The sequence below is a fragment of the Anopheles nili genome, chromosome 2, assembly GCF_943737925.1.
Source record: "Anopheles nili chromosome 2, idAnoNiliSN_F5_01, whole genome shotgun sequence".
NCBI classification, from domain to species: domain Eukaryota; kingdom Metazoa; phylum Arthropoda; class Insecta; order Diptera; family Culicidae; genus Anopheles; species Anopheles nili.
In genome coordinates this window covers 26,071,084-26,098,693 of record NC_071291.1, presented here as the reverse complement: position 1 = coordinate 26,098,693, position 27,610 = coordinate 26,071,084, and the positions used below count along the sequence as shown (strand labels likewise).

Sequence of the window (27,610 nt, the reverse complement as noted above, 5' to 3'; positions counted from 1 at the left end):
GATTTAGTTAATTGCCATTTGTCTTTAGTGTTTCCATTTATTTCACTTTTTTTATGCGGTTGCCTCGCCGCCTCAAACGTCCGTTGATTTTGTTCACTTCAAGGAGCAGCAAAAATGAATCTCACACAAATCCCGGAGCCACTTGGGGACGCTTCTTGTGCACGCTCCATTGGCCAGAACGCCAGCACATTGGAAACGTCCATTCCCGGGCTCGAGTGGAAAAGCGCGGTTCGCTAGAAAAATACAGCCACTTCTCGAAACCTGCCCCAGAGTGGGCAAACGCCGGACAGACACGAGCGATGTAACGTCCCTCGAGGTGAAAAGTACTTCAACTACGTTTCACTGGAAAAGTGGGCTCGTCTTTTATTTTATTTCTCCGCTATCAACCCGCACAAAGTGGACAACTCGTTTCATCTCTCCGATTGTGCGATGCAACACAGAGCACTTAGCAAAAAAAAAGCGGCCCTACCCATATCTCGCCCAGATCTGGTTGTTTGTCGTTGTACTTTTTTTTCACGTTGATTTACTCGCGCTTTTTTTATCGTGTCCGTTTCAAACGCAACAAGTTCGACATTACCCCAAAATGAACGTTACGACGACTCAGCTCAAACCGGTGATTTGTCGACAGCTTTGGTTGAGCTTCTGGAAATCCTGCTCCGTACTGCAGACCTTATCGTGGGACCGTAAACGTCTAGGTTCGCAAATGTTAGAAATCTTACAAAAAAAAAAACAATTTGCTTTGTCGCTGCTCGCGAGCTTGTTGATAAAGGGCACGCTTCAGGGCGCGCTTTCCCTGGTAGGCAACGTGATTCGCGGTACCAATTAATCGCAGCCAGCCTGAACCAACCATCCTTTGTCGAACCGTCCTCTCGCCATCGTTCCGTTGTTTGGTGTTTATTTTGCCGGCACTCACCACGATGTTGTGGATTTACTTAGTAGTAAGCTTCTCGGTGGTCTGACGCCTACGAGAGCACATCTGCGAGCCGACAGCTTATGTAACATTTCTTTCCAAACGACCCAGAACCCAATCACCATGTAACCGACATCTTCTTGTGTCCCAAGATTGATATTGTTACGACAACGAAGCAAGCGGGAGTCGCAGGTTGCTATGATGATCGAATCTTGCACTTGGCAGCATTTTGACAACCAACTTGGCATCACCACGTGTATACTATAATCGCATTTATAGAGCGTGTTTTTAATAAAAACAAACTAGTGCTATCTTTTTGCACACCGACAATGTCCAGCTGAAAGGAACCACCGCGTCTGCGTCTAGCCAGCTCATCATATTTTCCAACGAAATCCACGTGACCCATTTGGGGAGCCCAAACAATTCCCTGAATACCAGAAAAAAAGCATTCCACGCTCTTAGGATAAATCCAATGAAGCGAAACTCGGCGCAAATCCACTCCATCTGCCAGCAAACCCACAATCGCTGGCTGGCTCTAATTGAATTTCATCGAAATGTCTATGTTCTTTGTTGGCTAGTGATGCGAAGGGTCCCTCTGATCCGTTGCTAGGGCCGCTCGAGAGCACAACTTGCTCCAATGGTTGCGTTTCATGTTTCAACGAAGCATTATTCAACTGCCGGCCCTCAGGATGTGTCCACTCGGTCGCCCATCGGGAATTCGTAAAATGTTACGCGCGAAACTGGAAGCACACTCACGAGAAGCACAATCACGCGCGACAAAGCGTAATGCCGGCAGATAAAACACGCACAGGAGCTAAAAAAAATACAAAAGAAACACCAAAAAACTCCACCCCAAACATCGCTGCGTTACTGATTGGCAGCAGCACGGTGGCCGGTTGGATGGCGGAAAATTCATCACGCGCCCCTCAGAATGCGTGTGTGTTTGTGTGTGTGTCTATTTGGGCATGAGGAAAACTTTCCCACAGCAGACATTCCGCCCGGTGATGGTTGACGGCACAAGTTTTACTCCAGTAAAGCCGGATCTAACTCTTCGCAATCGCGCAATCGGGAGGAATCTTTGGGCCAAAAGTTTTCCCACCATCTAGGGAAGGAGGGAGTGATTTTCCCGCACACACTCACACCACTCAATCATGGGCCGTAAACGAGCCAATTCGTGGGCACCGGCCGGCGGAACGATGGTGGAGCTAATTTATGATCCGGTTGTTCATCACCGGCACTGAGGTATTACGTGTGCTTACCTTGTTTGGGGAGCTATGACACACCTCTTGCAACCCAGACAGTGGCAGTGGATGAAAAAGACGAAACCATCCACTAAGTAATCCCGCATCCGTCCCGCATTTCGAAGTCTCTGTTCGAAGGCCTGCCAGTTTGGTCGGGTTCTGGCTGCTGGATGGCAGAGATTGACTGCACGATGAAAGCAGCGAAGGTTGAGTCTCTGGTCGGTCACTAGTGATGGTTCTTTTTGGAAAGTCGTTGGATGAGCAAGCAATTAATTATGGACGGGATTTTGTGGTCTCGCGGGACAGCCACTGACCGTTTTGCAACATAATTCCTAATGTCTCCCCGGGGATCGCGGTCTTTCTCTCTCTCTCTCTATCGTTTTTTTGCTTCGTCAAACTCATAAAAGAACCTGTTTCGATTTATTTTTGTCAAGCGCTGTGCCATTTGTAGATGAAAAAAAAACACTAGAAATGAAATAAACGTGCTGAAAAAAAAACGCTTTAACATCAGAGAGCCGTGGCTTCCAGTGGTCGTTTCGAAAGCTCGGTGGCCGTGGTCCGCAGTCACATACTTTTCATATTTCCCGACATCGCCGGTACGCGTGGGTCGCTACTGAGCCGGAATAACACCCAAGGGTCAAGTCATCTCTGTCGGTGCAGACGCAATTTATGCTCAAGCAGTGTGGCAGCCGGTGTGTCGCTGTTTAGCATTTCTAGTATCGGTCCTTTTTCGTCCTAAAACGCATAATTTGCGTGTTATTCAAGGTACATTTTCAGCCTGGGCAAGTGTGGGAGGCAAAGGCAGCATAAAAAAATGTCACATAAAAGAAATGAAGCAAACACGGGCCAGGCTCTGCCCGCTACTGGTGTTGTATCCCGCGGGTTTTTCGGCGCGTTCTTGAGTAAATTCCATTTCTCAGCCCCCACCTTATGACAGGACTAAATTCCCCCTCCGCTCCCCAAAAACCCCGAGGCTCGTGCATTCCACCGTGCTTAGAAACCGCGTACAGCGAGCCGAAAACACCCTCAATTCAATTCAATTTAAGGCTCATTAAAAGCGCGCCTCGCGATGTCGGTGCATACCGTGAAGCGTTAACAATTAGTGGAAAATTCGTAAAATTTTCGCGGAAGCACCAACCAATAATAACGACCGCCGCTCGCCGTTTTCTTGTGCCACTGTGTCCTAGACCAAGGCACTGGAGTCACGCTGGAGACTTTTTTCACAGCCGCTTGCTGGCAACTTTTATTGATACCGTTCGTGGGATGAATTTCCCAAAAACCTTAAACTGAGTATCTGGTGGCTTTCGAAGTGAATCCCACGTTTTTTAGCATGGCAGCTAGTCAATACCATTTCAATTGTATTTTTTTCGCAATTTTTATGCCCCGAAAAGCCCACAAGTTCTCGCGACGAGTACCATAAATACGCAACGATTCGTAGTGATTAGAATTACCCTATCTCACTCACCCGTTCATGTGCGCTCTCTCTCTCTCTCTCTCTCGTTTGCAGGTTGCACCACCACGACGATGTTTGAGCCGTTCCCGGGAAATGGCACGTTTACGATGGAAAACTACACCTCACCGATGGCGGCTCCCGAAGCCCAACACCAGCATCTTTTGCACCAATACCAGCAGTACCAACACCAGCCGGCAACCTTCTGGAGCAATGCCACGGTCAATCTGGGCCTGGGTCTAGCATCAGCCATCCGACATCGCCAGCATCACCTGCAACAACCCGCCAGCAACCTGAGCGCGGCCAGCAACGAAAGCCTCGCCACGTTACTGCTACATCCGGGCGTCCATCAACTTTCCAGCGGGTTAGTAACGCTGGTTGGTGACATCGTGGGTCATCAGTCACCCTACGGTACGATCCTGTCCCGCGAGGAGTGCGATCGGCTCAACATCAGCTATGCGTTCGAGAATGGCAGTGCGTTAGCCGTGCCGGGGTTGAGCTGTTACGAGCACGCACCAACACTCTCGAAATCGGGCGTTATCCGCGTGATCGTGCTGTCTGCGATGGCGATCGTGTCCCTGCTCGGTAATGTCGCCACCATGTGGAACATCCAGAAGAACCGGAAGTCACGGCGTGTGACGCGCCACAACTGGAGCGCGATCTATTCGCTCATCTTTCACCTGTCGATCGCGGACGTGCTGGTGACGGGATTCTGTCTCATCGGTGAAGCGGCCTGGTACTACACCGTGGACTGGGTCGCTGGGAATCTGCTGTGTAAGCTGTTCAAGCTGTGCCAGATGTTTAGCCTGTACCTGTCCACGTACGTGCTGGTGCTGGTCGGTGTTGATCGCTGGGTTGCGGTTAAGTATCCGATGAAATCGCTCAACACCGCCCGGCGTTGCCATCGGTTCCTGTTCGTGGCGTATCTGTTGTCCTTTCTGCTCAGCACACCACAGGTAAGCATCTCTCAGGGGAGGTTCCCGTCGGTTCTTGTCCTTTTTTGCAATGGTGAAGGTACATCTCCAGAGTGCCATCGCGATCGTGTCTGATCGTTGAAGGAGTTTCGCTTCCTATCGGCTCCTGAATGTAATCGGCAGTAGCGCGTGAAAATTATGGGTACCATAGATGACCCAAATTTTGGCCTCGCCTTATTCCACCAAATAATCAAGTTCAGTTCGCCCGGAGTGGAGACATCCAGCAAAGGGCGAAAGTGTTGATTGGTGGCTGGTAATCACAGACCTTCTGACACGTGTCATTAGGCTCATTCATGAAATCTACCCACCGGTGGAGACAAACACCCAGCAGAGTGTGTCTCGAATCTAAGAATGAAAGCTCGTTAGACAGACGATTATAGCTGTTGGAGCACATGTTGAGCGATTGAGCTTGAGATTGGGAACGATCGCAATTGCTGGGCGCTCATTAGGGTGGTTGATATTTTTGGGGAAATCTCGCACCATGTTCCACGAACGTTTCAAGCAAGCTTCCACACGGTTCATCTACATGCGTGGCGTTATTTGAGTATCATTAGCAGCTCTCCCGTTTTGGCTGTGCGTTTTATTATGCCTATTTAAACTCCCCCTGTAAAAACCGAAACCACGCATGTGGGAACAGGACAGCTCAACGGAAAGCCATCGACCGCATAACTGTGTGCGAGTAATTAATCTGTTTTTCCCTCAGCTCGCATTGTGCTTTCGGTGGAGCTGACACCGGGGAGAAAAGCTAGGTTATCCGTGGTCGATTTGATATGCTCCGTCGAGCTCATCGCTCGCGCGGCAATTAACCGCAAGGTCAGATGGTTGGAGCTGCGACTAATCCCGCCACCATTACCGAATCAGCTGAACCGTGCGGTGTGGAAGTTTCGGTGCCACCGAATGCGCCCAATGTTTGCCTAATTTATCGAAGCTTGGTGCGATTAGTTTCCATCGTTTGGTTTCCCGCAGCAGCAGCAGCAGCAGCAACCGACCGACCGAAACGCCATCACGCTTGGTCAACTTAATGAACCGCGGAATTTGGCGTAAATTCTGACCGCGCTCGAGCTTTCCCTCCTCAGTGTTGGAGCTTTGCCCGTCCGTTGCATCTATCCCTGTGAATTGTGCAATTAATGAGCGCATTTTAGCAGCAATTAGCGGGCAGCACGCGTGAGTTTGCGACTTGCATTGATTTTCCGTTCCCAGTGGCGGGTTTTGTCACAGGATGCGTTGTTGAGAGGAGTCAATTGTGCGAACGGAACGCTGCGTGTTTGCGTTGCTCGTGTGGCATGGCCCAACCCAACAGCTTGCCCAACCGAAATCAGCAAACCACCCGTTTTTCGGTAATTAATTTCTCAAATAAATCCCCCTTCATTTTTCACCCCAATTTGTGTGATGGGTATGCACGAGTTGCTTGTTTGATTTCCCAATATCGTACATCGTACCGGGCTGTGCCTCATCCGCTGTCTAATCGCTGCAATTAGCCACGTTTCGGTGGCACTTGACGTGACATGCTCAACCGAACCGATACTCAACCCTCGTGGATTCGAATCCCGAGGTTCAAGAGCCCACTTTGATGTTTTTGAAGGCTCATCGAGGTACGGCTTGCCAATATCGATCGCTGATGATGGCGGCGTGGAAAGCTTCCCACAGCCCAGTTTTCCCATCACGTCGACCTTGCCGGCGTACACTAGCCTATCCATTGTCGTCGGGGTTGATTCCATCCAGCCTCACCTCACCAATACAGCGCGTGAGAAATCGGTCATCAAGTCTCCAGTTGACCGTTGCGTGAGCAATTGTGCATCGAAATTGGCATTATGCACTCGGATTGCAAAACGGCTTCCCATCCGGTTGGAAACCGAGCCCGATAGTGATCGTGGCGGGTGCTTCTCGAGACCGCACCTGCACTCGGGCACCTATTTCAACCGGTGTTCGATGGAGCGAGAAATTGACCCGAGACAGTGTTCAACAAGTGCGCTACATCAGTCATGGCACGGTGGACTCCTGGCTCTTGGGAGCGAGTCCTTTTTGAAGGCTGTGCGTCTAATCGAGGATGCAACGTATAAGCTTGGCCAGTGGCTGTGTGGGGTGGTGCATGTTTACGCTGGCAGGATGAATCCGGGATGAATCGGAAATTAAATTGCATTTGAAAGTCAAGGGTCGTTCATCTATCACAACCGGAGGTGGCCCTTCCGATTGTGTGTTGTTGTGTGTTTATGCAGCCGATTTTCCAATTCAAATTCCACAGGCCATACAACTCGGACGGTGGCTTATTGGCGCTTTTGTGGGGTTTCTAGTAAAAAGCAACACTAAAGCGCTTTAGCTATCACTTTCGGAGAGCGGAGATATCTTCGAAAGATATCCTGCTGTCTGTTGGTTGTTTGAACCGATTTCGTCCCTTCCGCTGGAGCGTGCCGTATCAATCCCGATCTTTCTTTCATCGATAATGAAACAATGCCGTGACATTGTCTGTCTCTTTTTTTTGTAAATTTATACAGCTTGATATGCTTTGCGTCCGGTTTTCCGTTTGAAGCTAGCCTCATGGTGCTGTTTTACCCTACTGAAAATTCATGGAAAAATCGGATATGGCAGTTTTATCTACTAAACGAATCGATGAGTTGGAGCTTTAATTTTATTCCACCTGATTGTACCGGAAATTCATTCACCGCTTTGTCGTCTGGAGACAAGATTCAGACGAAATCCAATCAAAGGCTAGTTTACACCTCGCTAATGGGTAACATTAACCACCGTACACAATCGAAACGACACACGTCGACGTCTGAGAAATAACGCGTTCGCTTCTCTTGCCATCGGTACTTTGTTCGCCCAATTACGGTATCGATTTAGATGGTAATTTTTGCATCCCGTACCGGGCAAAGCCCTATCAATGGCACGGGACGAAAGAATTCAATTTTTATGCGCGCCGTGCCATGAAACAATTTGCGCAAATTATTATTACCACTTTATCGCACGAAATACCGGCTCGGTGGTGTGTTTTTGGCATTCGCAAAATTTTACAACCTGCCGGCGCCGTTCGGCATAACGATGGGTAAACGTCCCAAGGATCCACCGGTTCGCGGGAAACACAAAATTAACACGCTCGTACAAGAAAATTTACAAGCTAGCTGAACGGAGCTGATCAGTGCTGAAGAATCGTCGCTTTAGTCACAATAAAACGCATTTTCCGACGTGTTGCTCCATGGAAAATTTAATTTCACTCCATCGCATCCAACAAGAGGCGATTCTTTGAGCGTTGCTTTTGACTATGCAGTGTCTAGCAGCCGGTCTACGACATCTGGTGAACGTTCGGACGAGTGTCTTCTCGCAACAGGCGTTGCACATTTATTGGCTTTGTTGAAAATCAATACCAAACGACCGGAGCACTTGGGAGTGGCGTTTTCTCCGGGCACTGGAGCAGCTTGTACAACGTTTTCATGCAAGCAACGGTATCCGATTGTGGTAGGGCACGATACTGCCCACGTCCGCGTATCATTTTGGGTGGCGAAGCTTGTTCGAGATCCTGATTCAATATTAAGCCCACCAGTTGAATTTGCGGTCGCCGGAACGTAAATCCAACCGATCGTCAGATCATTGTGGATGTAGAATTTGTGCCCCCGGGATTGACGAGCTATTCAGCCTTTCTTGCAACGCCCATGAGGGCATGATGGAAAAAAGAATTATAGCTGATCTGGCGGCATTCGAAAAAGAATACATGGTGTGTCGTGAATTTAAACCCCTCTCGATGTTGCTATTTACCTTCACAGCTTGGCAAAACGATGTAACCGAAACCGAGGCTGGGTGATGCCCAATTGCGAGGCCTGCTAAAAATATAGATCAAGGGATTTTTATTTGTTTATTCAATTCAATTCTCAACGTAGAGCATCCATTTTGCCAACATCCATCGCACGCCTGGGGATATTTGTTCGAAAAACAACCCCAGCAAGCAGTAGGACGAAACCCAACCGGACGCTGTTCCCCGATCCGAGCCCTTATAAAAGTGTTCATTTACTTAGCTTCGAGTCCCAGGTATATCATCACAACCAATCACTCAATTATGGTCCCCTTGGCCAGCAACGATCGGACGATGTGGGAGCAAACATAATCGACATAATTTCGAAACCCAATCCGTACCTGTAAAAAGCCCCACGCGCCATCTCTCGTGACAGTGAAATATTGTGTATTTATAGTAGCTGGGAGGCTGTTTCGTTGCTTTTCTGATGCTTGTTTCAGCCATCGAGACCTATTGGCTTTCGAATCAAGCGCTGCTGTATGCATACCCGAGGACTGAAGATGAATATTTTAAAACTGACAAGCATGCAGACCTTCAATACCGCTTGCTTTTGACAGACTATTCAGGACCCATCAGGGCTACTTTAAGTTGGATTGGATTTGATGTGACGTACACAAAAAAAAACGAATCATCCCGGGCATTTCAACGCGTTTTTTTCCGCTCCTAAAGCGGATCCGTTCAGCAATGCATGTTAGCCCGAGTTCGGAGAAAAACGTTTTGAATCCCAGGAATCCTTCAGCCCATTAGATTAGGCAGAAAATAAATCCCTCGGCACAAGTGCTTTTCGCGAGAAGCAGGAAACGTTTCTTCCTCTCTCCTTTTCTTTTCGCACAAAAGCCAACGAACAATGCAGCTTCTGCTAAGCGGTACGTTGCGCGAGTACTGAGAATTCGGATAACGCCAATGAAATATGCCCCTGTTCGGACGAGTCAACGATCGATCAATTAATTTAAGCCCTGGAGCGGCTTTTTACGTGGAATTCGTCGCACAGATTCATTAGCTCGGTATAAGACGATCAAGTGGTCTCGCCAACGCTCTCGACATTCTTCGGCTCGTGTGCCATTATTGCTGAGGTAAGAGTTTGTTCAAATATCCCCGCCGGATGGCGGATTTGATTCACCGTTTCTAATCCTGCCATGAGGAGATCCTTTCGGTACTTCAAAACGAACATGAAGCAACTTTTCCAGCTCCCAATCAAGAAGCTTTTTCAGGCAGAAATGTTAACCTGGGAAACTGTGGACCAAGGTCTTGGGCAGCTCGATCCCATCGATCCCGAAATTGAAAGCGTTCCTTCGATGGTTTGTACCGTAAGTGTAAGTGTGCATGTACCATCGTGAAAGATCCTGTCCGAGACTTACGCTATCGTTCCGAAACGTTCAAAAAGGCCAGCATGACGTGCGGGTCCCATTTATCAGATTATTGTCACACTTTTTACCGTGCCATTTCCCAGCGAAGTGGCGCACGTCGCTGATGGACGCTTGAATACGACAGGTTTCTTTTGGCCTTCTTCAACGGTGCGCTGATGTGGGACACGAAATTTAATCTACGCTCCAATCAAACCGACCAACCGCTGGCTGTTTCGGACGTTCAGAAGTAATTTTCCCAATGACCTCTTTCAAGCGGTGCTCCTTTTGCTCGGTGGAGAGGCTTCTGCTATCTGCGATCGAGCCATGGAGTCCCGCAAGTTAAGGGATGGACCATCCCCACAACAGAAGGTTCCTCTTATCGCCAGTTGTTTCGGATGACAATTTTGCGCCCTTTGTTAGCAAGACAACCCCACCGACCAAATCAATGCAATACCGATCGGATAGCCCTTCACGAAAACCGTATCGTGTTGGGAGCGATTTTCACCATCGCCCTGTGTGTGGTGGGACATTTGATTACCGAACCATCTGCGCCCTTTACGTCATTGGTGGTAATACCAGACGATGAAATTAATTAGTTAATTAAGTAATTGCTTCTAACCAACCTAAAACAACAAAAAAAATACACCTCGTGATCGGCTTAGCGAGTTGAAAATTACTTTCGCTCTCGAATCACGGCACCTCTCATCTAAAGCCCAACCTGTCTGGCGAGGTGCTTCTTCGCTTTTTCGCCCACCCGTAATGGAAATCAATTAAAACTGTCCACATAAGTACTATTAATCAACGCGCAGACAGCCAGCCGTGACATTACGCCCACCGGTCGGATTCCGACCGGAAGCCTTTCGTGCACATAATGCCCCGGTAACGGATCAGTGGCGAACTAATGCCATCCCTGAAAAGGGCGCACTCGGCGCACCTTTGGTCCTTTGAACCCACCCCAGAGATCGGCTCCCCAAAAAGGTAGCTCCGGAACCGTCCGGAAGGATGTTTTGCACCCTCTGTCGGCACGCGCACCCCCGGGGAAGTGGCTAAATTTAGTCGAAAATCATCCCCAGGCCAATCACCTAACGGCTGGCAGTAGCGCCGCTTCATTCACCGCTTCATTCATCCTTTGCTCTCTTTCCGCAACTTACAGTGGATGATATTTCGGGTGGCGAAAGGACCGTTCGTGGAGGACTTCTACCAGTGTGTGACGCACGGTTTCTACACCGACCGGTGGCAGGAGCAGCTCTACACGACCTTCACGCTGGTGTTTATGTTCATCATCCCGCTGCTGATACTGATCGGCACCTATCTGTCCACCTTCATGACGATCTCAAGTAAGTATTAATGGCACGCAGTTTTCGCTTTTTTTTTTGGTCAGACGGGGAAAACCCCGAGCTCTCGCTGGAGTCAACCCGTGAGCAAAACAGAAAACCCAGAACGAGACGAACATTTTTAATTGCCCACAATTGTTTCACAAACTGTCCCATTGTGCGATAACGGGTGAGGTCCTGCGCCCGATCACAACGCAGGTGATTAATTTCCTGGGCAACAATTAATTTGCCAAATTGAGATTTCGCCTGCACCCAACAAAATGAGAGGCAGCTGTTGGGCAATGACACGTGTCCGTTTCCAGGACGACCGGCTCTCGAATTCTCGAATCTACCTGACTCGGCTCTACGGTTCATTCATTCGTCCCAATTCGACTCCGAACGGTGTGGGGGGATGACAAGTTCGCTAAGAAAATGAATCACCCCCGAATCGCTTTTTAAGCACCAAAAATACCTTTACCAGTGGGGTTGGATCTGCTCGATCCTTGCGGAAGAAAAGTTTAGCAAAAAAACGTGTTGTCTGTGGGAACGGGTTGTCTTAGAGAAGGAAACGATAAGACGTTTCCTTCGGTGGATCTGTAGAACAATTTGCAGCTAATTAAAAATTCCTTCCCGCTCAGTCACCGTAACTCGGAACGAGGTGGCGTGCGTCACTTGAAAAAGCACTTTTGAAACTTTCCAACATGCAAACGGGCTGAGCCTAACGGTGCCAGTGATGAAGCGACCCGTCTCCGATACGATTTATGGGACTTTTTCGTTTCATCTATCAAGCTTCCTTATCGGGCTGGGTAGGTTTTGTCTTCGGAAAGTTTATCTCATCAGCCACGGCAGAGTGCCGCTGGGGCTGCCAGCTTCCTGGATGCCACCAAAGACTGAATTCTTTCAATATTCCCCAACCGAAATGGTGCCATTTGGCCTACGGACCCCAAAGAAGATGGCTTCGTGTTTCGTTCACGGTAGCAAAGCGATTGCCTCGGGCGTTTGTTTGTTTCCCTCGGGGCCTTTGCCCCAAGGAAAAGCTTTATTCTTGCTTAAGCTCCACCGTAACGCGCCATCCATCATCGCCTACCATGAGAACCTGTCATTAATTAGCCTCGACCGTATCGCAACAAAATGGTGCCTTCGCACGCTGGGCTTGGTTCCATTTTATGTGCCACCGAACAGAACGTCGTTGCAACTCTCGCTTGGTGGAGTGGCGCAATAAAGACCGACTTTTATGGCCGATGGTCTCCGAAAGGATGACGCTCTCAGATTGCAAGAATCATTAGAGTCCGGTGAAAATGGATAAAACGACGGTGCCAAAGCATCCCGGGACACGCCGAAGAAATGGCCACGGAACCTAGCATTCGGTTGTGGGGCTAATGTATTAAAACTTAATAAACCCCAGTCCCCGTAACGGCTTGAGAACAGCAGATAAGCGATGTATCCTTGTGCGTGGGTGCTGCAATCGTTCTTTGTGTTCTGTCACGCCATAAGGACTCTCGTGCCATAAGGACACCATTCCACTGCATTCATGCCGAACCGATGAAACTATCATAACCGGTCTCCACAAATGGCATGCCCTTTTTTTGTTTTGTTTCAAGTGGATAGTAGCAAAATCAGCCAGCATTCTTAAAATATCACCCAACGATAAAAGCATCGCAAACACACCCGGGACCGGTTAAATCCCTTGCAGATCGCAAAGACTTGAGCCGTTCGGATTCGGAGCTAATTCTGGCGTCCCTGTGCTGTGTTGTTCTTTTCACTGCGAAATTGAACCATTTCCCAGCCAGCTCGAAACCGGGTTTGGTTCTTGGAATTTCGCCCTCGGCTAAATTTGAACAAAAGGGACCTTTAGAGGTACGGTTCACGACCTCGACCTGGTAAGGCGAAGCTTTGTGTGCAGCTCCGGACCAACTACAACGGAACGTTCAATCCCAGACGGATCCCTAAACTCGACCAACCGATATCTGAATCGCCACCGGGCGTTGTTTGCGCACTTGTAATTATGGTATTAATTATTCCTAACACGATTGCAATGGGCGCAATGGGCAGCTGGTTTAGCTTTCCCCGTTTGGTGCTCGCATTGTAAAACAATTTCCCGTTCATAATCCAGCCACTCGAACCGTCAGTTGGTGAGTGTGTTTGCTCCGGATCTGGCGCTTTCCTTTGGCTGCGTAGTGGAACCTAATGCGTTGTAACGTAATCATCGATAAGAGCCGAAATAGATCCGCGCCCTTTGGCCGGTCCTGGGTAGGACGACTCTCAAGAGCGGTCCTTGCAGAGCCCATCCGGAAAGATGGCATGGCAACGAGGCGTTATCTATGAAGAATCACTACCACTTGGTTTCCGGCTCTCTATCTCTTTCTTTCTTTTGTTAATCCTCCTGGCCATCAATCACCGAAGCGGACTGTTGAGGGGAATGGAAGCCATTTTTGTGTTGGGCGCGCGCTTTCTTCCGGTTTGTGATGCGAAACGCGAGCACCGAATGACGACAGCGCCAAAGCAGGACCCTTTTGATCCGATAAATTAATGCCCAATCATCAACGAACCGATGCTTTGGAAGAATGATGTTTTGAACAGTCTGGAAATAAAAAATCCCTCAGAAACGATCCCCCATATTTTCCCAAAGCGATGAGCCTTCCGGCGAACGGTGGATAGATAAATGGATCCGGTTCAAATGCAAAACATTTTTAATCCATTTTGAATGTATCTTAGCTGGCTGAAATAACAGATTGCGTAGAATGTTACTGTCGCAATCAGTTATGTATGAATCAAATTCGGTTGCCCAGTTTGGGCTGTTGTTTGAGATCTCATAAAATCGGTTAGTTTTCATTTTTGCCGTTATGCATAATTTACGCAACCAACCCCAACCGCAAATATTTACGCAACCTCCAACGTCAATCCTACGCAAATTGACAAAGCCCTGCTAATGTTGTTCAATATACCGCTAAGAATACTCTGTGAGACTATTGGTTTGATTGTTTAATTTTTAGTTAAGGAACACTATGAAAGTGTTAGATATGTTTCAACTATATTTACTGCCGCCATAAGCAATAATATTTTCGCTTTCTGTAAATGCACTTGAACAAGGAACATAAGGAACATCAAGATGCTTTACATTCAATGCATTTTCTATCACTGAAACATGCCTCAAATATGATACCGCAACGAATCATTCCCAACGCTTGAGTTACATTCTTGTCGATCGATTCACATTCCGTTCATTGCACTGCAAGCGAAGTTGAAGTCAAATTGATGGAATTTTATTTACTAAACAAACCACTCCACAAATACACACAGCCACACACACATTTCCGCTGGTTGATAAATCATCTCCGGCTGGAGGGTGCACTAGCTCACGACAACCGAAGCCAATCAATCACACATGGCACGCGGGTGGAAAATCATCAACAAACACATACCTACGTATACACACACACACACGTTTGAGATCATTTTCCCCTCTCCGGTTTTTGCTTTCCTTACCTGTGCTGCATCAATGTTGCAGCCGTTGGCGATTGGCGAATATTATTTTTCTTCCTTTTTTTTGCTGCTATTTTTTCCACCGTTTTTCCTACAGAACACCGGATACGTATACGAGAGTTGCGGTAAAACAACCATGCGCCTCCATTTCAATCAACTCGAACCGCTTGCGGCTGCACCGTCAGCCTGCTTACCGACATAACATTTTCAGCTTGATGAACACGCAAACGAGAATAATGGCTTATCTGATTTGCTCCCACAATACGCACTGGCGGGTATTATTTTTTTTTTTGTAAGGGTGTACCGTAGTATAGCGATGAAAGTGACATATTTAGCAACACAAAAAATAATTTGCGTCATTACGCGTGCACAAAGCATTTTCCCACAATTTTACGTTTTGTTTTACTCTCGAAGGTCTCAAAAGGTGCTTTCACGTATTGCGTGTGACTGTGTGCTGTTGGTCGAACGTGATGATTGACCAAAAAGACAAGCGTCCTGTCAAAATCTGCCCCGACTACTAGATGTGTAGGCCCAGAACAGCATATTGGAAAGCGATCCAATGTGATGCCTAATTTAAAAAAAATGCTTTCTCTCAGAGCTCTTTACCTAACCTCGAAACTTCGCAAACGACCATCACAAAACCAGCAGTGGGGCTGGCGTCACGTTGAGCGGTGGTAAATTTCGCGTGAGCGTCCAGAAAATGGTTGCAGAAAGAAAGTACGGCCTTTGTGGCATGTCGCTTCCAGGAAAACCAACAAACGATCCGTGCATAACCAACAATAGGGCCAAAGTATCAGCATTACGGCATAATACCTATTCATGATATCGCTCAGTTACATCATCTGGCCTTTGGCGGGTGGCAAGCGCTCTGAGCTTGTTGTGGGCTTCATTTTTCTTACCAGTTTTACTTTTTTACACTGGAATTTTTAGAAGTTCATTTTTTTCTCTCACTGTCTCGTCCACAAATAAACTTCCCGCATTCCCGCCAATGTCAGCCGAAACACTCCAAATTTTGGCACCAAGAACCATGCAGCCATTCTCGGTAAACGCGTTCCATCTAACAAAGGGTAGCTGGGGCCGATGAAACTCCATTTGCCACGCACAAATCGTTAAACTTTCCACCAAATGTGCGTTGTTTAACGTTCGCTAGAGACGAAAATGTGAGGAAACAAAGCGAACGGCAAACGAAAAAGAAAAGTTTATAAGTAGCGCGAAGCGATCCCGGAACATAAAAATCCCTATGCAAACTCCTGTTGCTGACATTGTTTGCTTTCGATCGCTCGACATTTTTCACCAGAAACTCGTCGTGTGCGTTAGTAGATATCCTCGTCGTCGTGCCATAAATAAGTCTCTCGTTGGTTTCTCAGTAACACGTCGTGTACGAGTGCGCCATGTTTGCTAGTTATTCATAGCGCAAACGAAAGGGAACAGCAGTCCGTAGAACGCCACTTGCAAGTAACTGTTCATAAATTAAATTACTTTAACCAGTGCAACGTCCCGGTCATCTGATTTTCCGTTCGGAATTGCGTGTGAGATACGGCGAGGCTCCAGTACATGGTCAAAAGTGTGCCGGATGGAGCAGCATATATCCCCCATCAAGTAGCATTTCGATCGATTGGAATGATTGATTTGTGTAGAATTTGGCAACAGCTACAAAAAAGCCACACGCCGGTAAGAATTAAATTTTGCTCGCAAACGAACCGCCCAAATCGTCGGCGAACTTTATGTTTTTATCGAACTTTCAACTCGAACTTTTCACCCGATGGAGGCGCCTGGTGCGGCACGCTGGTGCGATAAAACTCCGGCCCGCTTCGTACGCGGCAGAGGCGTTTGTAATCCGATTAATGCAGTGTAATAGAAAGGTGCAGACAGCTGAATTTTGGGCAATAAAAATCAATCACGTTCGCGTCTCGCGTTACCAGCGATTGCTCGGGGATTACTGCTTCGACACTGGTAGGATTTTCCACGCAGACCTTAATCAAATTTTTCCCTTGCCTGAATGTGTATTTGGAGTTGCGCGAAAATGATTAATAGCATTTTGCACGCGCACGCGGTTTCCGAGCGGTTTCGTGTTAGTTTATTGGACTTTTGAATTCTCTTCTGCCGCACTGATGGCTGACTGGTGTCTGTCCAGCTTTCCCGTGGTCCTCGAGGCGAACAAAATGTATCCGGTTTTATTGCCGAGTAAGTGAAAATCCCGCCTCTCGGTGAAAGTATTGAAGCGGAACACACTGTCAGGGCGCCACAGTGGTCTACCACAAAAACCGAACCCATTCGTGCGGATGCTGCTTCCCCGAGCCTCGACCTGCTATAATCAGTTTAGCGAAACTTTCGAAAACTCCCGCTCTTGGCTCGAATGTGGCATTTCGCACACATGCGAATCTACGCCCGGGCGGACGGTGTCAAAGCTCTCCCGCTCTTGTGGCATTTGTGGTGAAAATTGCTTTCTTTAATTTGATGAGCAAATGTGTGCGAAAGTTGCGCCAAAGTTTGCTCACGCGAGACAGAACCGTGCCAAATGTGATGGCGCTTGAACGATGAAGATTAGCACCTTTTTTTGCACCCGTTTTCTTTTGTGTAGCCCCCGCCCCAAATATACAACCCTTATTAGAGGCCATTTAAAACGTGTGGCCCCCATTCGACACGTGTTCTTTCGCGTGCTGCTTTTAAAAGAGGTAATTCCCTTAAGCAATAAATACGACTCGTTCACACATTTGTCTACCTATTTCCGGGACATTTCCGGCAGTCGATGTACTTCACGCGGGTGCTTCGTGTAATGCTTCCCACTGACTGCAAACTGATCTGCGTCCATAAATCGTACACGCCACGCAACGAACCAGTCACAATACGTTACCGTAGTGCTTCAAATGTAGCTCCCACTGAGAGGCTTCGGTTACGCATTAATATTCCGTGAAACGTGCTTCCGCATACGGAGCCACTCTCACTGGAATGCCGCACGGGTCATCAGTTTTTCCAGGACCCCCACTCCCAAAAACGCAATAAATCTAATTCCTCCCATCAGCCGGGCCACTGGAAGCTGTGGAAGCTGCTCAAAAACACCCAGCACGTTCTCGTGTTGCGTAGTACCGTGAAATGACGGCTCTCGAGGTGCGATTTTGTCGTACGCGTTCTCGAGTGGCGTGTGTTTTGTGCGTCGGAAATACAATTTAGCACCCACTTGTCGTGAGACCCGCACGGGAGTAATTAAATCGCACAACGTTCTCGATTCTATTCCCGGTGTTTGGTGCGCGAAGCCACGTGCCAGAGTTTTTCGTCGTAGGGTTTCGGGTTGAAGGCTGACTTTTCCGTTGAAAAACACCGGAACACACACACACGTACACAAAGATCAATAGGCTTGTGATGCCCTTTCGACCACACGTAGTAGATCGAGTTCGTGACTCAAAACAGGGCTGAATGATTGAAAACTTTGCCCAACGCCTGTAACGGGACCGGATGTATCGGTAAGGGCACGCTACCTGATCATAGTTTCAGTTTCGGAATTTCCTAATTACCGATGTTTTGGGTTCGCTGGATGGAATGGTGCCAATTTTAGCACGAAAAACTTTGAATCAAACCCCCCACGGGGGTTCGAAGTAATTTTCCGGAAGCCCACATGCTTTGAGAAGCAAAAGTTCCATCAATTTCCGAAACCGTTCGGTGAACGAAACATTAAAGCATCGTTTCTTGGGAACGGGTCTTAAAGGTTCTTCTTCTCTGTTCGCCGTGCTACGCTGGGATCCTTTTTCTTGAGCTTTAACCCTTTCGCACGGGTTTTCTTCACCCATTTCAATTCCCACCCCCATCTAATGGCCAGCGGGTTCGGGATAACTGACACGGGTTTGGTGCTTATCGATAAATAATCTAAAAATCATCACCGCATCACGCTGTCGAAGGTTTCCACGTGCTTTCACGTTTAGGGAATTCACACGCACGCACGGCCGATTTTCTCTACTTTTTTGCCGCTCCCTTCACCTTTTCGTATTTTTCCAGGCAGCGAGAAAATCTTCCGCATCGAGACGGCCACCGTCGACCGGACGACGTACTACCGGCGGTCGGACACGAACCGGCAACGATTGATACACAAGGCCAAGATGAAGTCCTTACGCATCTCGGTCGTCATCGTGGTGGCGTTCATCGTGTGCTGGACACCGTACTACATCATGATGCTGATATTCATGTTCCTCAATCCGACCGAGCGTGTAAGTGTCACCCGTCCAACCCATTCCTTGTCGTCCTTGCTGACAAATCTCTCTTTCTCTCTGCTCCTTCACAGTTCGGCGAGGACCTGCAGTCGGGCATATTCTTCTTCGGCATGTCGAACAGCCTGATCAACCCGCTCATCTACGGTGCGTTCCATCTGGTGCCGATCCGGCAGCGCCGCAATCAGTACAATCAACATGTAAGGTACATAGCACGATGCCTTCCTCGATGTGATGGCTCTGGCCACCCTGTGTTTCGCTTCCTGTGTTTGCGAGTGTGTGTCTATTCCCGTGCTTCCGCCGTACGTGTGCGCTTGTCGCTTTCGCCCGTCCATTGACCGTAGATTTTCATTTCCACCGGCTGCGTAGGTTTTCCTTCTCGCATCATTCCCCGAAGGGCACTCGTCGACTTTCGCTCGACCGAGTAACACAAACAGTACGGTTGACTTCGAACCAACCACCCCTTCGCTGGGGGTGGAAGATTGGGCGCACACCCCGATGGTCCAATTTAATGTCACCAGCCGCAGCAGCTTGGGGGAAGGAAATAGGCGCGAGTAAATAATCGTGAACGTGAATAATTAAGCTCGGCATTCGGTCACGCCCGCGGTGGTTGGCATCATTTAATCTTGCAGCCTTCAGGTGCGCGAGAATCGCTCGGATGGTGCCACGGGGAATGGTTCCCGGAATGGAAAGTTCCCGGTTGACCGTATGATTAACTTCGCGGGGTTTTTCCGAGCATTTGCGCCTCCGGAGGGCGAAAGTTGTGGCATCTCGATTGCTAATTGCTTCCCGAACGGAAGCCACCACGTCTCGTCGCTTCTCTCGGTCAGTTCCGGTGTTGCTGTGGACGGGGTTGGTTTTTCGCAAGTTTTCCCCCGAAAGGGACGTGGTTTGCTCGTGGATAATTTCAAACCCGTGGGATCGAATGACGCACCAGTGGAAAGATTTCCCTCGACGTTGCTTTCGGAACCGACCATTATCGCATTCCTACGCACCGTCGCACACCGTTGAGTAAATTCAGATACATTGGTTGTCTTTTCGCTCGATGAGGGAAACTTTTCCCGACCCAAACCCGCGCTTTTCCCATCTTCATTAGTCGGCACGGACGCACCGCCGTTTTAGTGAAAAAGAAAAGTCAAAATGCCTGCAAAGGGCCATGCCGAGGTGGTTTGGGCAAACAATTTCAATTACCAACCGCCCCCACCACTCGATGTCCTGATGCGACGTGTTTTTGCCCACGAGCTCTCGAGATGAACGGCCGTTCGAGTTGAGGAACTCGACGCAATGAGCGAAACAACAATTTGTGATTGCTGTTTAATATTGGTTTTGTTTCCCCCATCTTTTGGTCTCCCAGCTCGTCAAGAAAGGATATGCAGCCTTTCACTTTGTTGCCGCTGGCTAACTTTTCCCGAGCTGTTTTATGTCTTTGATGCGTGCTTTCATCCGTTCATATCTCACTCCGCTCCATAATCCTTCGACGCCGGGGTTGTGTGATCTCGATCGTCACGCATTCGTTTCGCTAAAAGCGATTGCTCCTCTCCGTCCTCGCCTGGCAAAGGACGGACGTTGTGTGTGAGTGATCCCTTTGGTTCGGACAGGTCGCTAAATTAATGCTACAGTGCGACAACTTTATGTCCCGAAAGTGTTTGCAAATGGGCAATCCTCCCGAGAATGGGTCCCGGGACTAGCTTCTTAAACTTCATCACCTAAAAAGGCAACACCTTCGCGAAGCCCTCTCCGTATAAAAGGGGTATTGCCGAATAATTAGCATATTTTCTCTCGTCTCGCCCGCAACCCGAACCGAGCGTTGCGTAAAATGCTGTTGAATATTGTGATCAGCTGGGCGTAACTTGCTCATTGCTCGTTTGACGGAGGACCAAAAGGACATCTACGGGTTGGGCATTTGTTCAAGAATATCGTGTATTTTTTTTTTGTTTGCAAATTTATCTCCGTACCCAACACCACGGTCCTTAGCGAGAGTAGAATTTAATCAGCTTTTGCTTGTCGTCGGAATTTCAACTTCGGTTGAAGTTACTTTTGCGAGCGAGGTGAAATTTTACCAAACAACAACAAAAAATGTATTTCATCGAGCTTTATCGCGAAGTGCCTGCCCTTTGTAGCATGCGCCCGTTAGTGCGCATCTGGCACAACGTCGCGTCTTGTGCGTTGTATTAAAATCTCGTCCCGTCTGCACAATGAAGATATAATTTCTCCCCCATTTTCTTTGGCCGCCCCCGATAGATATCCTCCTTACATACCTCGCGTGGTGCACGTGTGCGCCCGTCTACGGGAATCGATTTATTGGCGCAAACCATTCGCTTATCATAATCGTTTGACAAGGCGTGAAGCAAATCACCCAAACCTAATCCCAAAAAAAAACACGGCTTAACCCATGCTGCGACCTCATCATTTTCGCATTAGCGCGCTTATGCTTACGCTTACACAATGGCGAATCTCTCCCACATCTGCCATGCAGTATCCTTAGCAACTCAGCAGTAGCGTTTGTATGCATATGTGTGTGTGTGTGTGTGGGGGGGGGAGTATTGAGAGGAGCAGAAGAAAAGAAAAAGAAAGTAAAATAATGCTCCTCATTACATGCCCGAAAGCAGCCATCTGTTGATCGTTTGCGTTTTCTTTTTCGCACCCATTTCTTCCCGTTTTTCTTTTCCTCGTCCACCCACACAAAACAGGGAAGGCTCTGTGTACTTTCAACGGTCGTCCACCTTCAACCATCACAATGGCCACCAGCGGAACCTCAATCCGCACGTCAAGTTCTCCAACTCGCACTCGAACCTGCCCGAGGAGATATCGCTCATGTCGCTGGAAAAGGATCTTCGCAGTCTGGATGAGAACGTGAACCAGATCCACCACCAGAAGGGTGCGGGTGGTACCGGGCGAGTGGCCGGACCCGTCGGTGGTGGAGCGGGACGGATCAAGCGGCGCAGCTTCACCAGCAAGTTTCTTTCGTTTTCCCGCCTGCTGCACCGGAACCGCCCCACGAAGCTGTAAGGATACGCGAGCGATGCAGACAAGCGCGGCAAACGAAAACGCACACTCACAGCTCGCGTTCATTGTTGGCGTTGCCAGCGCGAGCTCACACACGCCAGTGGGGTGCCACGGAGCGTGGTGCGGTGGGATGATCAGGCAGGGCCTGACGCATTCCCCACCTAACCGTCGGATGTGCTTTTGTCAAGCTAATGGCTGCCGGCAAAGAGTGCGTAAATTTTAACTGATGAGTTTGCAAGGATGAACTCACACAAACTCACTTCTTAGGTGCTTCAGGAGCACGTGCGAGTATCCGTTAAACTATTGTACAGCATTACCGAAGTCGTTAACACGTGTTCGTTCGTTCGTTCGTTTTAGAGTCTATTGGAAATGGGAAAGGACTGTAAGAAAGGGGAGAAAAGGAAAGGGGACAAAAGCACGCGGGTCGCGAATGACACACAACGTTGATTGTTACGAGGAGCAGCTTCTATTTTGTGAGTTTAATGCCGTGGGAAGGTGAGCATCGAACGATAGAATTAAAAAAAAAATGACCTGAAACAGCACATTGGGAGGAGAAGCGAAAAGGTACGCTTAACCAGTGTCATATGAGTGATAGTGGGAGGAGGACGAAGGCGCGAGAGCCGGGAGGCAAACAAAAGATTGTTAAAACACTGTCTCTATCATTGTTGTACAATGTTTTCCAAGCAAAAATGGAAGAAATTATACTTAAATATACATAAATATATATATATATTTTTTAATAAAAACTAAATTACCATACAAAAGCGATGTTGTTCGTGTTTTTATTACCTTTTATACCATTGTTAATTAAGCATCACTTTTATGTAACAAGCCACGCTTGAAACAGAACAAATACACTCGATTGTAACGGTTTTCATCTGGTGATCATTTCTCGAGGACGAATGTCCTTGCGTCCTTAAAGCGTCGCTGATCATCAGCACTTGTATTTTATAGTCACAATTAATTAGGAACATATTTTCCGTCAAAGCATCGATCGTTCGTTTGTTGCTGTTAAAATAGTGGAGAGAATCCTTACGACGGTGTCACTATGTTTCGGAAAGGAATGGCAAAACAAATTGATGATCAATTGGTGTAGCATAATACCAGAAGGTTACTTTTTCCATACGCCATATGTTGTACTAGTGATCTCACTCTTGCCCGATGATCTTTTTTTTTACACAACGGAGAGAGGGAGTGATCTATCGTGAAGTATCATGGCCGATCAGCTTATCATTGCGGCAGGCACGTGGGCGTGGGTAGAACAATATGGATCTCAAACTACAAACAAAACTATCGAAAGCATTGATTTATACCACATAAATTTAGCACAAACAGGGTTCCTCTTTGTTTTATGTCCACAATAGAGCTGGCACATAAACCTAAATCCAATCCCGAATAGTATCTTAAGGCTCATGATTGCCATGATCACTTAGTGTGCTTCGAACATCGATGGCGAACGATGGCAAAAAAGATATGACACGGATAATCACGCCCCGTAACCGCCGCCGATATGGATTGATAACGTGTTAAAGAAAGAGAGAAGCAGAGAGGTATTTGACAAATGCATGGAAGTGGGATGGAATTTGCTTGCAATATTCGCACCACCCGATCTCTGTAGCCTCCTTGGAGCATGATCTCCTGTTATCATTTGCCGGTTTTTGGATAGCGAAATTTGACGACGATCGCTCAAAGGCGCCCCGAGATGATCTTTCATTTGTGAATCAGCTGAAAATCTTTCGTTTCGTGAATGAAAACTGCCAGAAAGACGACGAGTGATGATACAGATACTTTCTCTTGAGTAACAAAAAGCGTTAAGTAAAAAATTAGTTGCTGTTTTATTCACTTTTTTATTATTTACTTTAATTCAATTTACGGCTAATGTACACATGCGAGCAGCATTACTCCGAGGTAACATCTGCCAATCTGTTAACTAGCTACCGTAATCGTTAATATAAAATGTTCACAAATCCTACTGATGCAGTTGAAATTATCGCCTCGGAATTCCATTCACTCCGATTCCGATCCCGAGACGGATTTGCGTGAAATTGGCGAGGCTTGCCTACTGCCCGAGCCCGAGCGCGAACGAGACCGTGACCGTGAGCGTGACTGCGACCGTGATCCGGATCGTGACCTCGACCGACGACTGTTCCGGCTACCACTGCGACTACGACTTCGACTTCCGCTTTTGCGGCTGCCAGCACTCTGGCTTCGGCTACGGCTACGGCTACGACTGCGGCTATGGCTACGACTGCGACTTCCAGATCCCGAGCGACTCCTCGATCGCGATCCTTTGCCACTGCCGCGGGACCTGCTGCGGCTACGAGATCCACTTTTGCGACTTCCTGCGCTACGGCTGCGACTACGGCTTCCCGAACCCGACCGGGACCGCGATCCGGATCGTGAGCGTGAGCGTGAACGCGATCGACGCTGCGATCCGCTTGAATCCTCATCATCCGAGGCAATCCGGCGCTTACGCTTGCCGGCCGGGGCTCCCGATTCTCCGCCCGACTCGCCACCACCTGACTCTTCCCCGCTGGCAATCTTAAGCCGGCTGTCATCGCTATCGGACTCGCTCGTCGATACTGTGGCCTTTGACAGGATACGGCTCTTTTGCTTCTGCGACAGACCTTCGTCCGACGTCTTCTGGCGTTTCTTCTGACCCGACGCAGGCTTCTTCTTGCGCTTCCGCCCGGATTCTTCATCATCCTCGCTGTCCGAATCGCCGCCACTGCCACGCCGATTCTTGTCCTTCCGCTTGCGATTGCCAGACTGCGATTTGCGGGGTTTCTTTTCGCCCTTGCGTTTGCGCTCCTTCGCCACACCCGAACCCTCTTCGCCACCGCTGCCACCCATGCCGCCTTCGCCACCACCCCCGCTGGCGTCGGAATCGGAGATGTAATCCTTCCGGCCACGACCACCCTTCTTCTTGGGCTCGGGTGTTGGTTCCGCAAAGAACAGCGCATTCTTCGTTTTCTCCTTGTACTCCTGGCGCTTCAGCAACATCTCCTCGTGCGTCTTCCGGCGCATCTCTTCCGTACGACGCCGATCGGCCGCCTGCCGACGCTTGAACTCCTCGATCTCCATCTCCTGCTTCTGGCGCAGTGAGCGCTCCTCCTCGTCGATCTTTCGAGCACGCGACACGTGGTACTGGGCCTGCTGCAGCAGATCCTGGCACTGGTTCGCCTCCGTCTCGGCCAGCGTAATGTTGTAGCGTGTCTTGTCCCCATGTGCCGACAGGTACGTGAAGTACTTGTGCGCCAGTCCGAGCTCGTGCACCGCCTGCAGCACTACGCTCAGCACGGACTTTTCGTCACGCAGCACGAACGTCGCCAAGCGCTGCAGAACGAGAGCGATGTTGAACAGCAGAACCGTGTCTTGTGGGGCCACACGCCGTGCCTTCAATAGTGTCATCTTCGCTTCCTTCAGCTTACCCGCGCGGAAGTAAGCCCGCGCCAGATACTGCATCACCTCGACGTTGTTGTGGCGGTAGAACTTCTTCAGACAGTTCTCGTACATCTGGATCGCGCTAATGTACTGTCGCTGCTCCACGTAGATGTGCGCGATGTTGATCCACACATCGCAAAAGTCAGCCGTGGCTTCACGGACCTGCGCAAAGATATCACGCGCCTCGATTATGCAGCCCTTGTGGGCCAACACCGCCCCGATACCGTTCGCCGCCCAGATGTTCTTCGGATCGTTCCGCAGCACTTGCTTGTAGATGGCGAGTGCCTTTTCCTGGTGCTTTTTCTCCTTCTCCTTGTCGCGATTCGGCTGGTGCAAACTCTGCAGCCAAAAGTTGCCAAGCGCAATCAGCGAATACGCGTCACTCGACGTGGCCGGATTCTTCAGAATCGTCTCGAAATTCTTCTGCCCCAGCGTCCACTGCATCTTGGCCAGATGCAGGTTACCCAGCAGCGATCTCGTGTCCGGGTTTTCCATGTTGATCTTGAGCGCGTCCTTGAAGAAATCGGACGCCACAAAAATCAGACCCTTATCACGCGCCATACAGCCAAGCCGCAGATAGCAATCGATGTAGTTCGGGTGCTCTTTCAGGATGTCCTTGTACAGCTTGTCGGCCTTATCGAACACGGCCATCGCCTCGTACAACCGGGCGAGATTGTACATCATCGACACGGAGATCGAGTCGTAGTACTGAGCGTCGTGTTGCGCTTCCACCTTAGCCCGCTCGATCGCCTGCTCCAGCTTGGACATCGCCTCGTCCAGATTGCCCAACCGATAGTGCAGCGCTGCCACGTTGTTCAATATCTCAGGCGGAATGTCCGCGTTCACTTTCTCCGTGAGAATGCTGGTGGCCGTACCATACGCCTGCAGCGATCCAGAGAGATCGTTTTGCTCGAGAATCTGCGCCAACTCAATCCACGCCTCCACGTCATCCGGGAACTGTTCTGTCACCTTCTTCAGGTGGTTCTTCGCGATGTCACGTTTCGATTGCGATGACGAAGTGGCGTACAGCGAGCCCAAAATCTTCATCGTTTCGTAATTACCGGGTTGAGCCTTGAGCACCTTCTCGAAGCATTGCGCAGCCTGAAAAAAGAACACCAGTACGTCACGATCAGCCATCGGTGGTGGAACAGAGCACCATGTCTTTACTTACGTTCTCCGAGTCGCCTCGATAGATGTACATCTGACCGAGTCCAAAATGCGGAAGCACGAAGTTGACGGGAGCAAACTGAGTCGATTGATAGTAGTACTGGAACGCCTGGTCGTAGTCCCGCTGCACGTGGAAGGCGCGCGCTAACTGGTAGCAACTTTCCGCCCGCATCGCCTCGTTTTCCGTGTTGTGGAACGCGTGCAGTGCGAGATGCTGCACCTTCTGGTAATCCTTTTTGAAGAAGAAATGGTTCGCCAGATGGTTCAGCACCATCGGGTTTGTTGAGTCGATCGTGTACGCTTTTGACAGCATCTGCACACCCATCCGGTTGGATTCCGGTTCGTGTAGATTCAGTTTCAGAATGGCCAGTCCAACCAGCGCTCCGACACACTGCGGTTCGAGATCGAGCGCCCGCTGGAAGGCCAGCTTTGCCTTGTCCGCGTTGTTTAGCTTCAGAAAGCAGTGCCCCATGCCGAGCCGTACCGCCGCCGGACAGTTCGGGTTGGTGCGAAGGGCCTTCTTGTAGAACGCAAGCGCTCCCCGGTAGTCCTTCTTGTTGAACGCAATGCACGCCTTACCGAGCAGCGACGGTATGTTAGACGGGGATTGATTTAGCACGAAGTTAAATTGTGCATCGGCCTGGTCCATCTTGTCGCCCTCTAGCAGACAGAAGTACGCCCGTCCGAGCAGATGGTTCTGGTCGTACATGATGATCTTGTCCGCCGTTGTGTACAACAGCGTGGCTTTGAGGAAGAGATCACGCTTCTTGTCCTTCGACTTCTCGCGGTTCGCCTCCTGCACGTAGTACGCCGCCAGCATGTCGTACGCACGCATCTGGTCCTTCTCAAAGTCCCGGTAGTTAATGTTGGCGTCCAGGCGGGACGCTTCCAGGATTTTGATAAAATCATCCGTTTTGTTTTGCTTGTAATACGCCAACTGAAATACAGGAAACACAAAACCAAGAGACATCAGTAAAGGCGGTACTTTCACAACGAAAAAAAACCCAGCCTACGTCCACTTACCGCTATCGTAACCCAGGTATTGAGATGCGAACGCTCCTGCCGCAGGATACCAAGCACTTCTTCGCCTTCGGGAAGTTGTTCCGGATCGAGTTCGATGACCTATCATCCCAAACAAGGAGGAGCCAGGGAACAAGGATTAATATACGATACTCGAATGAAATTATCAGTCGTACCTCGTCCGTATCCCTGAGCGGGATTTCTATTGGCGCAGCCATTTTTGCAGCCGGCCTTCAACGAGCACAAATTACGCGTTAAACGCAGCTACAGCAC

At 49.0% G+C, this 27,610-nt stretch overlaps 2 protein-coding genes across 2 annotated transcripts; one reads left to right on the top strand and one right to left on the bottom strand.

Moving 5' to 3' along the window:
* Positions 1-583: 583 nt before the first annotated feature.
* LOC128720433 (gonadotropin-releasing hormone II receptor) lies at positions 584-21,709 on the top strand. Its single transcript, XM_053814105.1, has 6 exons — positions 584-683; positions 3,659-4,557; positions 10,859-11,042; positions 18,492-18,700; positions 18,775-18,905; positions 21,391-21,709. Exons 1-6 carry the CDS (start codon positions 584-586, stop codon positions 21,707-21,709), a joined length of 1,842 nt encoding a protein of 613 aa, XP_053670080.1.
* A 1,905-nt stretch (positions 21,710-23,614) lies between these two features.
* LOC128730666 (RNA polymerase-associated protein CTR9 homolog) lies at positions 23,615-27,555 on the bottom strand. The gene is made up of 5 exons (XM_053823740.1): positions 27,514-27,555; positions 27,341-27,439; positions 26,322-27,254; positions 24,262-26,251; positions 23,615-24,129 (listed from the first exon to the last, which is right to left on the bottom strand). Exons 1-5 carry the CDS (start codon positions 27,553-27,555, stop codon positions 23,714-23,716), a joined length of 3,480 nt encoding a protein of 1,159 aa, XP_053679715.1. The 3' UTR covers positions 23,615-23,713.
* Positions 27,556-27,610: the final 55 nt, after the last annotated feature.